This window comes from Heterodontus francisci, chromosome 5 (genome assembly GCF_036365525.1).
Source record: "Heterodontus francisci isolate sHetFra1 chromosome 5, sHetFra1.hap1, whole genome shotgun sequence".
Taxonomy (NCBI): domain Eukaryota; kingdom Metazoa; phylum Chordata; class Chondrichthyes; order Heterodontiformes; family Heterodontidae; genus Heterodontus; species Heterodontus francisci.
This window is the reverse complement of record NC_090375.1, coordinates 194,831,423-194,847,547: the sequence shown is the minus strand read 5'-3', so window position 1 is coordinate 194,847,547 and position 16,125 is coordinate 194,831,423. Positions and strand designations below refer to the sequence as shown.

The 16,125-nt window shown below is 42.0% G+C and overlaps 1 protein-coding gene across 1 annotated transcript in view; it reads right to left on the bottom strand.

Annotated features, from left to right (window-relative positions):
- Nucleotides 1-16,125, bottom strand: part of topaz1 (testis and ovary specific TOPAZ 1) — a 74,622-nt gene that overhangs the window by 30,986 nt on the left and 27,511 nt on the right. Inside the window, exons 9-14 of the mRNA XM_068032579.1 lie at nucleotides 13,806-13,931; nucleotides 13,412-13,475; nucleotides 10,523-10,674; nucleotides 8,448-8,540; nucleotides 6,837-6,952; nucleotides 6,030-6,096 (exon numbers count right to left, since the gene is read on the bottom strand). Of these exons, the coding sequence (XP_067888680.1) occupies nucleotides 6,030-6,096; nucleotides 6,837-6,952; nucleotides 8,448-8,540; nucleotides 10,523-10,674; nucleotides 13,412-13,475; nucleotides 13,806-13,931 (618 nt within the window). The remainder of the gene's footprint in view (nucleotides 1-6,029; nucleotides 6,097-6,836; nucleotides 6,953-8,447; nucleotides 8,541-10,522; nucleotides 10,675-13,411; nucleotides 13,476-13,805; nucleotides 13,932-16,125) is intronic.

The following is a 16,125-nucleotide window of genomic DNA, read 5'->3' as shown; positions in this document are numbered from 1 at the left end:
TGCTAGCTATAGTTAATCCACCACGGCAAGTCAAAAGTTGGTACTGGGTGATAAAAGGTTAGCTACTCATGACATGGCTCATGACTCCTGTCCAAAACCCATGCACAGAAAACCTAAAATGAGTCATGCTGCCATAAGGAACAGCATAGAGCAAGCCATTAGCATCCTTAAGTAATGCTTCCGTTGCTTGGGCCACTCTGAAGGAGCCCCGAGTACACTGCTAAGCAGCGTACTCAAGATTTGTGGTAGTATACCAATTAACCTAGCCATTATGAGAGAGCAACCCTTGCTGCCAACTATCAGCCAAGAAGCTGAGGAGCAGGAGGATGAGGAAGAAGAAAGGAACAGGAAGAGAGGCTACAATGTAGATAGCCCTTTTCTGCCCAGACACTACATTATAAAATAATGAGTGCTACCAGTAGCTTCAACCACACCTCTCCATTCACCAATAGTCTCACACTCCTTACCTTTCCTCTACCATTGGCCATCACATCCTGCTCTTTCAGACAACACAGAAACTCAGATCTTGGATGGAAGCTGTTCGTGCTGCAATGAAAGTTGCAACATCAGCTATCAGACGCTGCATTATGGTGGGTTCCACAGGTGTGCTGATGTAGGTGACTACCCATTCCATATTGGAAAAGATTGACTCCAAGCTCTACGCAAGTATCTGTGCCAAGTTGGTGTTGAACTCCTCCATGCTCCTTGCATTGAGCATGGAATTTCTGGCAGGCGTTCTAGTGCACCAAGCATGTGGTTGTGTACACCCACCAGCCTTCTTCTGTCGCCTGGCTTAAGTCCATTGTAGCAGAACAAGTATGCAACCTTGCCCTCTAGTGAGCTGGCACCTGCACAATCTTTTCCCAGTCTTTTCCCACCCCCACACCCTGGCTCCTGCGCACTTGTGCCCGGTGTCTCATCACATGCAGATCTCTCCACTATCCTAGAATCTAAAAATAGACACAGTGTCAGTGTCTGATCTGATGACTGCAAGTGTAAGATCGAGTCACAGCTTCTTTTCATCGTCATTGTCTTCTTCCTCCACTGACTGGAAACCTTCAGTCCTTGGTATCTGAAGGGACAAGGTGGGTTGTGATGAGGGGAGAAGAGAAAGAAGTGCATGTGCACACCATTTCCAGCTTCTAAATCAGAAGAGATTGAAGGATGACGAGATTAGAAATACAAAGACTCCCATCATCGATCCTTCCAGCCTCGACAGTGGCCATGATCTCAGTGATGCCCTAGCGCCATCTCTTCCTTGGATATTAAAACTCACTTGTCTGCTGCCACCTGCGTAACTCCTGTAAGAAAGAGAGAAGCATGTCAGTGAGTGTAGTGCAATATATTTGGGTGATGTGACAGTCATGGTTGAACAGCTGCCAGTATGTAAGAACTGAGAGTGGTGGGTGTGAAGCTTGCAACAGTGCTAAGTGTGTGATGGTGAGGTAAAGTGCATGAATTGTAGAGTTCAGTACTGACTGATAGAGACTGTTGGTAAATGGGTGATAGCCTTGCAAATTGAGCAGTGTATCAGGCTACTGGTACAGTTGGTCGGATATGCTATTTGAAGATGAATTTACAGATTTTGACAACTTGTGCAAGATGGTAAAACTTCTTGTTACACTGTATCCATGTTCTTGGAACAACACTCCTAGCATTGACCTCCACTGCTATGTCTTCCCACTCCATCCTGAACATCTGCAGATACATGACATTTATCCTTCTTTCCACCTCCTCCGCCAAGTCCAGTGCAGTCTCTTTTTATTTTTATTCGAGATGTGGGCATCACTGGCAAGGCCAAATTTGTTGCCGATCCCTGATTGCCTTTTAGAAGGTAGTGGTGAGCTGCACCCCCATCCATTCGTGAACTGCTGTAGTCCATCTGGTGTGGGTACACCTACAGTGCTGTCAGGGAGGGAGTTACAGGATTTTGAGCCAGCAACAGCGAAGGAACAACAATATATTTCCAAGTCAGGATGGTGTGTGACGTGGAGGGGAACTTGCAGATGGTGGTGTTGCCACGCATCTTCTGCCCTTGTCCTTCGAGTTGGTAGAGGTCACGGGTTTGGAAGGTGCTATAAGAAGGCGTGGTGTGTTCCTGCAGTGCACCTTGTAGATGGTACACACTGCTGCCACTGTCAGTCGGTGGTGAAGGGAGTAAATGTTTAAGGGATGAATGGGGTGCCGATCAAGCAGGCTGCTTTGTCCTGGATGGCGTCAAGCTTCCTGAGTGTTGTTGGAGCCACACCCATCCAGGCAAGTGGAGAGTATTCCATCACACTCCTGACTTGCGTCTTGTAGATGGTGTTCAGGCTTTGAGGAGTCAGGAGGTGCATTACTTGCCACAGAATTCCCAGCCTCTGACCTGCTCTTGTAGTCACAGTATTTATGCGGCTGGTCCAGTTCAGTTTCTGTTCAATGTCAACCCCCAACATGTTGATAGTGGGGGATTCAGTGATGGCGATGCCATTGAATGTCAAGGGGTGTTGCTTAGATTTTCTCTTGGAGATGATCATTGCCTGGCACTTGTGTGATGCAAACGTTACTTGCCACTTATCAGCTCAAGCCTGAATGTTGTCCAGGTCTGGATGCATATGGACATGGACTGCTTCATTATATGAGGAATTGCAAACGGTGCTGAACATAGTACAATCATCGGCGAGCATCCCCACTTCTGACCTTATGATGGAGGGAAGGTCATTGATGATGCAGCTGAAGATGGTTGGGCCGAGGACACTACCATGAGGAACTCCTGCAGCGATGTCCTGGGCTGAGACGACTGGCCTTCGACAACCACAACCATCTTCCTTTGTGCTAGGTAAGACTCCAACCACTGGAGAGTTTCACCCCAATTCCCACTGACTTCAATTTGGCTAAGGCTCCTTGATGTCACACTCAGTCAAATGCTACCTTGATGTCAAGGGCAATCACTCTCACCTCCAATGCAGCTCTTTTGTCCAGTCTGTAATGAGGTCAGGAGTTGAGTAGCCCTGGCAGAACCCAAACTGAGCATAAAAGTGAGCAAGTTATTGCTAATTAAGTGGCACTTGATAGCAATGTCGATGACACCTTCCATCACTTTGATGATGATCGAGAATAGACTGATGGGCCTGCTTTGTGTGTACAGGACATACCTGGGCAATTTTCCACATAGTCAGGTAGATGCCAGTGTTGTAGGTGTACTGGAACAGCTTGGCTAGGGGCACGGCTGAAAACCTTGATACCTGCTCGCATTCTGAGCAATGTCTGAACATGTGTATCAGAGCACAGATTGAGTTTTCAAATGACTCCCACCACCTCTTGCAGCCACAATGTCGTGCTGGCAACTTACAATATCAGGCCCCTGCTGCTGCTGCATGCAGCCAATGAACAGTGTAGGTAGAACCAGCTGCGTGCAGCAATACTGTAAAGCAGTAGACAGCACAAATTTACCTGTAATGCAATGAACAGATGTAGGTGAATCACATACCGCTATCCCAACACCTGTTTTCCGGAATTGGCCCATTTCTCCCCCATATATAACTGCAAATGGGGAAGGGGATGGGTCATCAGTGCCCCTTTTAACAGGCGTAAAGCCCAAAAATCAGGGTTAAAGCACCACTGCTGAAAGTAGTGTCTCCAGGTGGACTCAAAATTACTAAGTTTATAAAGTAACTGCAGACAGAAAGAGGAATATGTCTCAGCACATGCAAAGGAGGAAGTCGTCATCCAAAGCTACAGAGGAATAGTGAAGCAAAGGAAGGGAAAATCGGTGAGTATCCATTAGGAGGTAGATTAAGAAGCAGGGCCGCAAAGATGGTAACCTTAGAATTATCAATTCTAGCCTTTAGCTATGATAGAAGCAGCCAGATTAGGATGGCAAATGCATAGAAGCAATTTATAAGAGGGAAGGGTCTAGATGTTAGATTGGTATGCGAGTGGAAACAGTGCAGGACACTCCCATGGGCCAGATAAATAGCTGGATAGTGCTGGGTACCTATCATACGCTCAAGAGCAGTAACTCGGGAAGGAAATCAAGACCAACTCCATTGTAAATGGTCAAAGGGAGAGATGCAGGTATGTAGTCGTAATGAGAGATCCAATAGTCAGAGGTGAAGACAGTCACTTGTGTAAGGTGGTTCCAAATGCTGTGTTGATGCCCGGGAACACTAATGTGGTCAGGAAACCCTTGAAAAGGAAGGAGGAATCAGCCAGATAATACTGTAGGTATATGAAGGGATGACAAAGGGAAAAGTAGGATTTAGGCCCTGCAAAAAAAAAACTCAAAGAGTTAGGGGGAAGATTAAGAAGCAAGACTTCACCAAGTCGAAGGATTACCAGCAGATCCCAGTGCCAGCCCAGCCCAGCCAAGAACAGCCACTTTTGGGAGGCAAATGCATAACCAGAGGCATCAAATAACGGTGAGAGGGGCTGTAATGAGCTGTATCAACAGAATGGTCTATACCTGAATAGAACTGGAACCGTTATCCTTGTGGGTAGGTTATTTAGAGATGTGAGGGAGGATTTCAATTAACATGGCACAAGCAAGAGATGAGAGTAGAATGGAAGGGAAAGTAGTCTATAGATTTAAACAACAAAAGAGTTAGGAAGATTGAAATAGGGTTAAACAACACAAGATGAGAAAGAAATTAGGAAAGGCAAATAAAGGAAAATTGCAACGTCGGGTGAATCAAAACTGACCATTAAAAGGTTATGGGAGTGAGTAAGGAGCATGTGATTGGATTAGCTCATGAGGAGTCAGAGAGATACAGCACTGAAACAGGCCCTTTGGCCCAAGTCTGGGAAATCATTAACATAGATTTGATGGGATGAGTGGCCTGTGTGTTGTAATATCCTGTGATTTGTTATGAAGCATCACATCCTCAATCCTCAGACTTAATGTAAGCAATGCCATGGGAGACTACCAACATAAACATAACAATTATTTATCTGCCATTTTAAAGCACATTGAAATGCATTGTAATGTCACTCAACCTGCAAAAGAATCGCTGAGGTTCTCGGTTCTCTAAGCACGTGCTTTTACACCCACAGCCTTGGTTCGCAATCAGGATGTGCTATATCTCTGAGAATTTGGAACCTGAATTCAAGACTCCACCTTTTTGGGGGTCTGCCTAGATGACTGCTTCTACACAAGGACATTTTCCCTCATGTGATTGGCCTTTAGTTTGAGTTTGTCGCACTTACTTGTGTTACTAGCTTTATTTTTCCCTTTCAATAGTTCAGTGAGAAATAACTCTCTTTGCAGGCAGACTTCTAAGACAAAAACTAGCATCAAAGATGCTTTTTCCAAAAACTCAAAGACACTGCTTGGGTTTTCCCAACATCGCTTTTCTCATTCTGTGAGCAGCACGCACTTGGAACAAAGATCCCCAAGTGAGAAGCATGACTGGCTAACTTCTAAAAAGGGCAGTATTATATGTGTGTTGCGGTGGGGGGAGGGGGCAACAAGGGAAGACTGCAGGTGAAGTGTCGGTCAGATTTTTGATGAAGCAAAAATATAGAAAACTTTTTCCTGCTTGCCAGCACACACTTTTAACTGAAAGACAATGCCTGAAGAACAGTTAAGAGACTTCCAGCTAGAGTTACCAACTCTTGGTCGGACATATTCCTGGAGGGTTCATCACTTGACCTCCCGCCTCCAACTACCCAACACAGCCAAATAGCCTTTTTCTCCCCACCCCCCACCCCATCATCTCCGATACTTTCATAACCATCAAAATAAATTGAAAAAAAAACATAAAAGTTGTTTTAATGCCATTACTTCTTTTGCTCGCAGCAGTGTCCTGGAGATAAATCTTTTAACTCCTGGAAGGTTGGTTGCACTAGTTCCAGCTGAAGCGTTTATTTATATGTCAGAATTTTCTGATTGCAGCATCTATTAGCATTTGTACCCATGTCAGGCACAATATAAGGAAACCTAACGCGCTCTTCAAATTGGGAGTGCCCAGAGGTTTTGTATAAATATTAACAGATTTCAGAATGCCGATAAATGCATTTTTTTTTTAAAAGAGAGAGTAAAATCCAAACACCTCTATTTCAGCTATTGCAAAATTCAAGTCAAACAGTCCTTCTGGTTCAGTCTGAAGAGAAAGCAACCTGGAAGAGAAAAAATAATGTAGCATGTAAATTTCAAAAGGTAAGTGGATATATACTTTACAGGAAACATTTTCAGGGTTAAGTGAAAGAACAAGGGAGTGGGCTCTTTCAAAGAGTTATCATAGGCACAATGGGCCAAATGGCCTCCTTCTGAGCTGTAAGATTCTATGTAAGCCTGCAGTATTTTAAGACAGAACAGTTTTGAAAGTCACTACCAAATCTTTGTGTTGCTGCTCAGTGAGTCAGGGATGATATTGTTGCAAGGAGGGAGTGACTGCAAATGGGGTGAGGTAGACTGACCATGAAAGAATTTAGGAACATAGTAATGTACAGTACCAGAAAGACCACAGTGGCCCCTCTAATGGCTCAAGTTTCTAACAGATCTCCCCAAGACAGTATTTTTGATTGGTACTGGAAAATAGTATTTCCATACTTACGGCAGATAAATACATTTGTTCCTCCCACCTTAACACAGTTAAATAAATCTCAGCATGTGATATGGGGCAACAAATTTAAAAAGCCACAGTGCTTTCTTTATCCCTCCTCACCACTTGAAATGAGTCATTTATTTCTCATATACCAATATTACATGCCCATATAATTTTATCAAAGTTCCAAATGAAGCCCAAATATATAGATCCAGCATTCACTTAAAAACACCAGAGGGAACTCTTTAGTATCATAGGCTTGAAAACTTAACAATACAAGTTTACAGAACAACAAAATGGGCAAATGCTTACCTGGGTTTAAGTCCCAAGATGAAATCTATTTCTTGGTGAGACACTTGCAGCTGATTTAGCAGATGTATCATGTAGTTAAACTGATCCAACTGGAACTTAAGTCCTGCTTCCGCAAGCTGAAAAAGTCAGCAAATTATTTTGTATTTAAAAACTCAAATACATCTAAAATGTATTATTTATACTTTCCTATCATTGTTTAGCTCAAACGTAGACATTTAATTAGAACGCCATTTGCAAATCTAAAACATGCCTTGGCTCAGTTGGTAGCACTTTCGTGGAGTCAGAAGTTTGTGGGTTCAAGCCCTATTTCAGAGAATCGAGCACAAAATCCAGGGTGACACTCCATTGCAGTACTGAGGGAGTGCTGCACTGTCAGAGGTGCTGTCTTTCTCAGGTGGATGTAAAAGATCCCAAGGCACGACATCAAAGAGTAGGACACTCCTCCTGGGTGCCCTGACCAATATTTATCCCCCAATCAACATTACTAAAAAAAAAAATTATCGGGACATTATCACATTGCTGTTTGTGGGAGCTTGCTGTGCGTAACTTAACTGTCGTGCTTCCTATATCACAAGTGACTGCACTCAAAAGTACTTCATTAGCTTTGGCATGTCCAGAGGTCATGGGAGGCGCTACAGACATTACAACTACTAAATCTTTAATATCTTCCAGTTCTGATGAAAGATCAGCGACCTCTAACATTAATTCTTTTTCTCTCCCCACAGATGCTGCCTGTCCTGCAAGGTGTTTTTCAAGCATTTTATGTCTTTATTTCTGCTAAAGCAGCGTTTCAAAGAGAATTCATTGCAATTCTCACCTCTGAAACATCATTGAACTGCATCTGGAAGAAAGTCTTCAAATATACATATCAACAGAACATGTAAAATGTGCTTATCGTTACTGGAATAAGTACCATTACTAGTACCAAAATCTAGAGAACAAAGGAGATAATTTCTGAATTAAAGGAGGGATGCAGCGCTAGACGAGAATGATCCAGGACTTGGATAGTGAATGAGAGAGAGAGATAGCAAAGAAGAAATTCTGCAGGGCAGATAGTTTGGGTATAAAGGAGAGAAGCAACAGTAAAAGATAACCTTGCCATGAATTAAGAGTGGAAAGACCACAAGGACAAAAGGACTGGCTTGTTTTCCTTGCAGAAGCAGCAAAGTAGAGAAAATAGCCCTGAAAACAGTGCAAAAATAAAACACCCACCACAAACATCTTCCATATTCCAGTCTACTTCTGGATAATTAAAAACTGTTTAAAAACCTACTGTTAATACACAGCCCTTATAAGTTGTCCCCAAATTTTCTTTCCACAATTCATCAATCTAGAACATACTAGCAATATGTTTGATTCCTTGAGGGGGGCAGGGAAGGAGAGAAAGATAGTTAGGAACAGACAGCGACAGCGGGTGCAAGAGGCAGAGCGAGACACACACACACACACACAGTTGTATACTCAGTATGAAAGAAAGCATGGAATGAACAAGTTTAATTAATATTTCTTCAAAGAAATTGTCAAATAGTATATAAAATCCTGTACTTTATTCAGAAAGCTACCACACTGCACTTACATAACATATATAAAATGTGCTGCAGATGCCCCTACCTTGCAGGTTATCTCTATGAGATTGGGAACCATAGCCCTCGAGTCTGTGGATGCCACAAGATCAAATACATTCAGTAAAAGGTCACCCTCTGGCTAGAAGAGAAAATATTTTCCACATGTTTAGCGTGTCCTGTTCACTGCACGTTTCTATTTCCAATCTTCTTTGCTAATGGTTATAATGAAGGGAGGAGAGACAGTTTCCTGCTGTGACTCGAGAATCTCAAATTGTTCTCCTTAAAGCAAAGGAAAGGTTAAGGAGTTGTTTTAATAGAGGTGTTCAAAAGTATGAAGAGTTTGAAACTGCTTCCACTGTCAGAAAGGCTGGTAACCAGAGTTCACAGATTTATGGAAATTGGCAGAAGAACCAGAGAAGATGAGAGGTTATTTTTATGCAGTGAGTTGGTATGATCCGGAATGCACTGCCTAAAGGGTAGTGGAAACAGATTGAATAGTAGCTTTGAACAGGGAATTGGTTAGATATTTGCAAAGCAAAGATTTGTGTGGTTTACGGGGAAAGTGGGGGAGTGGGATTAAATTAGATGGCTTTGTAAGAGTAGGTACAGCTATGATAAGGTGAATGGCCTCCTTTTGTGTTGTATGAGTTTCCTTTTGGTGTATATCAAGTCTTTTTTCTCAAATAAAAATAAATTTAGCCTTCCTTCTATTACAATTTGGTTGCTCCTTTCCTACTCTGCAATCATGTGTCTCTGCTCACTATCCTACTCTTAATCTCTTCATTCTTCTCCCACTCCCTAATTCTCTCTCAACATGTCTTCCACTCTTTCCCTCTGCATTCTAAATCAGCAAGGTTCATCCAACTCTCTCACCAATTCATTTTCTCTTTTCCTCTATCTCTGTATGTCCCCTGGCCATGTATGGGAAGAGAGAGAAGAGGAAGGTACTGGAGGGGTTAGAAGGTGGAACAGATAAGTGTGTACAGTTTATGAATTGTTGATTTTTTTTTGTTGATATGGCTAAGAATGAACACAAGACAATTTTCTAAGACAGGAACAAGTGGGTCTGGGAGCGGGGAGAGACTGAAGATGATGCAGGATTGGTTATGGAGAAACAGTGATAAATTGGGTTGAGATTACTCAATAAAGCAGACTGTTCAATCAAAAAGCCCCAGAAATTTCCTACTTTTAAGCTCTGCAGCCACAAATGAGTTGCAGCACACATTAAGCTGCAAGCTGGCAGAGAGATATCTGCATCAGGAAAATTTGACAATCACTGGGTTGCTTCTGCCCGAGTCTCCATTCAGCAATAATTGTCTACAAGTTTTTCAATGTCTGAAAGCTGCTTCAGAAACGGGCGCATGTTTCAAGATCTTGGCAGTAAGACACTAAAGAGACAAGTCACAGCAGTCAACGACCAGAAAAGCCCAACATGTTTCACAGAATTTGACATTGACGACCTATGGTGGCACCTGATGTCAAAAGTGAAATTGCTTGCAGCTTTTAAGAGAAAGCGAAGTTGCCAATCACACATCTAATAAAGTAGGGGAAACTAACAAAATATTGGCAATGCAAACTGCTTACCCAGACTTCTGTTCAGTGACCCCTTGACAGCTTTGAAGATATAATCTTTAACAGAGAAAAAAAAACTAGCTTGCAGAGTTTTGAAAAGTGTCATAAGAAAATGTCAAAGTTTTGCGGGAAAGTTTCTTACCTAGTATTTCCTTGAAAAAGGAAACCTTGGCGCACAGTTCCCAAAGACTACTGTCCTACACCATTTAACAATTCTACCTGGAACTTTTAAGTCTTATTATTCAAAACTCAGTCAAGTGGATCAGCAATAAGTTGCCACATCAGTAAGAGTAATCCGCCAACTATTATGGTTTACAGTTCAAGGGTTATCATATTCAAACTTAACTGCTACTGACTGCCAACTATCTGAGACAAGATTCAGTTGCGATATCAGTTTACAACACCGATCATGCTAAGAGCAGGGACTGACATCTCCCTGTTCATTGAAACAGTCTGCTCTATTTCTAGTTGCTTTGTATATTATCTATTGCTGAGAGATAGAACAAATTATTAACTTCAATTTGGATTATTAATAAAACGAGTGCTCACCAACACCTTCATGATTACAGCCATATTGAGCAGTTCAAAAAGGTCTTGCAACCTACGCAACTTCAACAGTGCGAAAAGTAGTCTGTTCATCACTTGGGAACTACAGTAAATGCCAGGCGGAAAATTTCTGTAGTAACTTCTAAATGTTCTTACTGAGTAGGAAAAAGTATAAACAATGCATCAATATCTGCAGGGTTGGAAAACATTTGTTCTGTTTTCAATAATTTTCCCAGGCTTGCAGCCACACTATTATGCTCAGTGAGGCAACACTTCCCACCCCACCCACTTGGTGAATCACCGGGAGCCACAGATCACCCAATGACTCTTCCTTAGTTTCCTTAATTAAAACTGATCAAACTAGGAAGGCCAAGTAAGATCGATCAGCACTAAGATTTGAACTTGGACATTCCTTAACAACAGTCACTGCTCTGGTGCTGAACCAACCATGGCAAGTTCTTCTTACCTAAACTTAAGTGGCTGGAAGCACTGTGGATGATGTACCTCAACCAGCAGGAATACGTCAAAAATCTTGTCTATTCTTTACACTTCTAGATTGCCTTGGCTAAAAGAATCATAAATGATACAGCACAGAAGGTCGTCATTCAGCCAATGCTGGCTCTTTGAAAGAGTTGTCCAATTATTCCACTCCCCTGTTCTTTCCCCATAGTGCTGCATATTTTTACCTTCAAGTATCTATCCAATTGAAATCGAATCTGCTTCCACCACCCTTTCAGGCAGTGCATCAAAGGTTTCAGAAATTCTGAGGTCAATTGTTCTCAGTGTGGGTTCCATCTTTCGGTTTGGACACTGCAACCCAGGAGGCAGGAAAACAGGCATTTTAAATACTTTCAAAACCAAAATGTAGGTTATTTAGTTAAAAATAGAGTGAGAAAATAAAGAGAGGATAGAACAAGCAGATGGGATTTCTTTCCTTTTGAATATTCCAGCTATACAAGGTTATAATTATTTAAGTTTTATTTTAACGTTACAGTAAGTGTCACCCACATCCTAAGAACATGCAGAGACTGGTAATGTACTGTCCTTGGATACCTAGTTCTTGCAAACTGGCAGACAGATTGCAGAGCTTTTTCTGGTCCTGTATTTTCTCTATTCAGCATTGCTTAAAGTACTATGCTGCTCAAGCAGAGCACAGAAACAGGTCATTTAACCTAACTGGTCCACATTGGGGTTAATGTTCCACATAAGCCTCCTTCCATCCTTTTTCATCTTACCCGATCAGTATATCCTTCTATTCCTTTCTCCCTCATGGGCTTATCTAGCTTCTCCTTAAATGCATCTATGCTATTCACCTTAACCACTCATTGAAGTAGTGAGTTCCACATTCTCACCACTCTCTGGGTAAAGAAGTTTCTCCTGAATTCCCTATTGGATTTATTAGTAACTATTGTATATTTATTGCCGCCACCCCCACCCCCCCCACCACCAGTTTTGGTCTTGCCTCAAGTGGAAACATCTTCGCCACACCTACTCCAACGTAACTTTGAACATTTCATGCAGACGCATCCCTCCTGAATGCTTTTAGATCTAAGATACCCCACGTCACCAGCATGATGGGCCGAAAGGCCTCCTTCTGTGCTCTATAATTCTATGATCATATTGTAAAACACATGGTTAGTCTAAAGACCTGATCCCCTATTTGTATACACCTGGCTGATGCGCTCCCCACAGGTATTAATTCTGGAATCATTCTCATTTGCCCCACGCTTGCAGATTCAGGCCCATTCTATCACGGTGCACTCATTTCAAACTTTGTCTTTTCAACATAAACTCACTGCCAACATCCTTGTCAACTGTGCACAGCTGAAATAGTCTGTCAGTTTGACACCAATTCATTTCTCATCGATAAAACTCATTTGATGATTTACTCAAATTTTCTCAGCTGTTATTTCTCTCTCAGCAGAAGCTCACTTATCAAAGTTTTAGGCTTCCTATTAGTGCTAAAGCCTTTATTGTTGACCATTACTAATGTATGGCAGAAAGCACAATACAATTACATCAACAAAAAACAGCAATCAGGTACAGCCAGGTGATGGCCGAAATATTATCCAGAATCAAAAAACAATTAATTCACAAGGAGTACAAACAAATTTGATAAATGTACTGCCTTTAAAGACAAGCATAAACAGACTACTGGCAGCGCAAGGCAGGAGAAAACACGGCCTTGCTATAGGACATTGGGATTTCCAGGCTCTCTAGCATCACACACAAGGGTGCAAAAGGCTTTGCACTTAGCATTTCACAGGACAGCAGGATCATTTCTCCCCCCCCCTCTGGAAGTTACCAATTTTATGATGTGATTCAAGGTTTTTGGAAGAGAATCTTAGAATTTCTATGAACTAAATGATTTTGAAGAACTCTCATTCTATATAATTTTCCCAATTGAAATGCAGCCACTGAATTTTTAAAATTAATTCACAGGATGTGGGCATCGATGCCAAGGACAGCATTTATTGCCCCTCCCTAATTGCCTTTGAGACAACTGAGGGGCTTGCCAGGCCATTTCAGAGGGCAGTTAAGAGTCAATCATATTGCTGAGGGTCTAGAATCACAAAAAGGCTAGACCGGGTAAGGACAGCAGATTTCCCTTCCTAAAGGACATTAGTGAACCACATTTTTTTAAAGACAATCTGGTAGCTTCATGGCATAGTTTCTCGCTTTATGTAATTGTCTGAATTTAAATTCCCCAGCTGCTATGGTGGGATTTGAACTCATGCCTCCAGATCATTTGACCAGGCCTCTGGATTACTAGACCAGTAACATAACCACTATGCTACCCTACCCAAATTCAACTGTGCTGCTATAATTGTGTTAAAAAACAATGAGAAATAAAGCTTCACAGAAAATGGCACTTAGCAAGCTTATTCCTACCTGCACGTAGTAAGAGATACAGATTATTGGTCTCCAAAAACTTCTGAACAATCTCCATACAAAACTGGAAAAACGTGAAATGAATGGGCGAAATAAAGTTTCAGTGGATCATCCTGAAATCATAATCAACTCTTAAAAAGAACAATGTCTATGTGCAAGAAAACATCTGTTCAAATGTTTTTTAAAAATCAGATATTAATGAGTAAAAGATTATGTTCCAATTCTTTCCTTGACAATAATTCAAATTATTAGTAAATATTTTCAAAATAAGTAAATACTAAAACTGTCAAGCAGATAAATTATTAAAGAGAGCCTGTAAGACACAATGATTTACAAAAATACTACAGCTTGAAGTATATTGAAAATCAATGGCATTAAGAAATAATGTATTTACTTTTTCATCTCCTTTTTTAACCTCATGTCCAAACCTGCACTGTTTTCTCTTGCATCCTCTAACCGTGGTGAAATAAAATCGACAGTAACCAGATGGTAGTGCAGTCAGCTCCAGTGCATAATTAAACTGTAAGCAAATGACAATACAATTTAATTTCTCACTCATTTGCAGTCTTTCACATTAAAGCAGAGATTCTCAAACTAGGGGCCACGGACACCTGGGGAATCCTTAGAGGCTTTCCAGGGCGCCCAAGAAATAATGTGAAAGTGCGAGCCAAGAGGCAGCAGTGGAACGTAGCTGCCACATTTGCAGCGCAGAGTGGATTGGCTGCCTCACCTAGGAGAAGCATGCATGTGACGAGCCACTGAGAGCAGCATGAAAGTAAATGCTCATTTTTTAGAAAAAGCATTATTAAAACACTCTTTACATGCGGCACTTTCATCTAAATATTACACAGTATTATAATTTAGATGGCAGGTCTGTGATTACTAACTCATTGAAGACAGATCTTACTACCAAAAAATGTTTGAGAACCACTGCATTAAAGAAAGCAACAATTTTGCTCAAATTGGCCAACTGCTTTTATATGTGCCAGAAAAGCTTCAAACTTATGGCACTGGATCTCCAAAATACCCCAAAACAAACTGACCTATGGAGTATAAATCTACATTGATCTACAAAAAAAAACTGGCCAAAATTGTGCAAAATTCAAACAATATTTGAACCATCAGCAAATGGTGCTGGTTTTCTCATCTTGTGTTCTGATCCCTCTATGGCCTCACCCCTCTCTACCTCTACAACCACCAACCCTCCGAGGTCTCGGTGTCCCTCCAATTCTGGCCTCTTGTGCACTCCCAGTTTTCATCTTCCCACCATTGGCAGCCGTGCCTTCAGCTGTCTAGGGCCTAAGCTCTGGAATTCCCTCGTTAAACCTCTCTGTCTATACCTCGCCCGCCTCCTTTAAGAGACTACATCTTTGACCAAGCTTTTTAGTCAACTGTCCTAATATCTCTGTGGCTAGTGTTAAATTTTGTTCAATAAATGCTTCTATGAAGTACCTTGGGATGTTTTACTGCAGTAAAGACATCATATAAATACAAATTGTTGTTGCTTTGAGGAACGCTGACTTTACTATGACGGTTTCCTTTTCACTCCCCTATATGCCACAGTATAAATAAAAATTGGAGAAGTGCTTTGGATAAAAATACTTTCCATCCAATCACCATACCACAAAGACGTCATTTTGGAAAAATGCATAAGTTCAGGGCAGTGCACACTTTCATGGAGAAAGACATGTTGTGTTGAATGACTTGGAAGATTCACAGGCAAAGTAACTCAACAGTGCTCCCCTCCCTGCCTAACTGGATCTGCAATGAATCTCATGATGCTACCAGATAGAGGCCTGCTTTAGGTCGGGAAAAAGAACCCGACCGAACCATAGTGGCCCCGAGCCCAACCTGGCCCGAATCCGACCCGACCTGAACCCGCCACTACTCGACCCAACCCAAGCCCAACCCGACCATCCCTTTACTTACCTTCCCGATATCGAACCTGCAAGAAGCTGCAGCACATGCAAGATGACGTCATAGTGACGTCACTCGCTCACTGCGCAGACTCAGTTTCGTCCCGAACTCCCAGCTCAGTTAAGTTTTTTATTTTTAATACTTACCAGCAGAGCACTTACCATGTGTGTCCGGCCCGACCCGACCTGGACTTGCCCTAACTCGACCCGGACCTGGCCCAACCCGACCCAAGCCCGAAAGCCGGCCCCGGAAGATGGGCCCAACCCTACCCGAACCAGACATATGTCGTCGGGTCCCGTCAGGTTCAGGTTGGGTAGTCAGCCTCTACTACCAGCTGCCCACTCCCAAGTCTCGAAAGATTTCCTGAATCCAGCTTGAACCTGAACTCTACTATCGATGTTTACATTGAAGTAGTGCTCTGGATTTATCTTGCCTAACAGTTATTATCTCAGTCACACCCTGTCAAGGCCAAAGAACTCCCCCCTCCCCCTCCAATCTTTCCTCATAAATCTAACAATAGGGATTGCCCTTCTCTATCCCATCTCCTGGATTACAACCATTATCTTCCATTTGAGTGTTAATGTCGTGGGAAATCAACAGAAAACTACCACTGTCTACAGGAATTAAAACAAAACCAAAAACACAGTTCTGCAAACCCTTGAGGGGAAAGAACATCACAAAGCAAAGCAATTTTACAAAAAAAGCTGTTAATCAAACAGGATAAAGCAATCTTTTTTTTTTACAAAAGCAATGGTGACTGAATCAATAAGTGAACTTTGTTATTCCAATGTGATGCA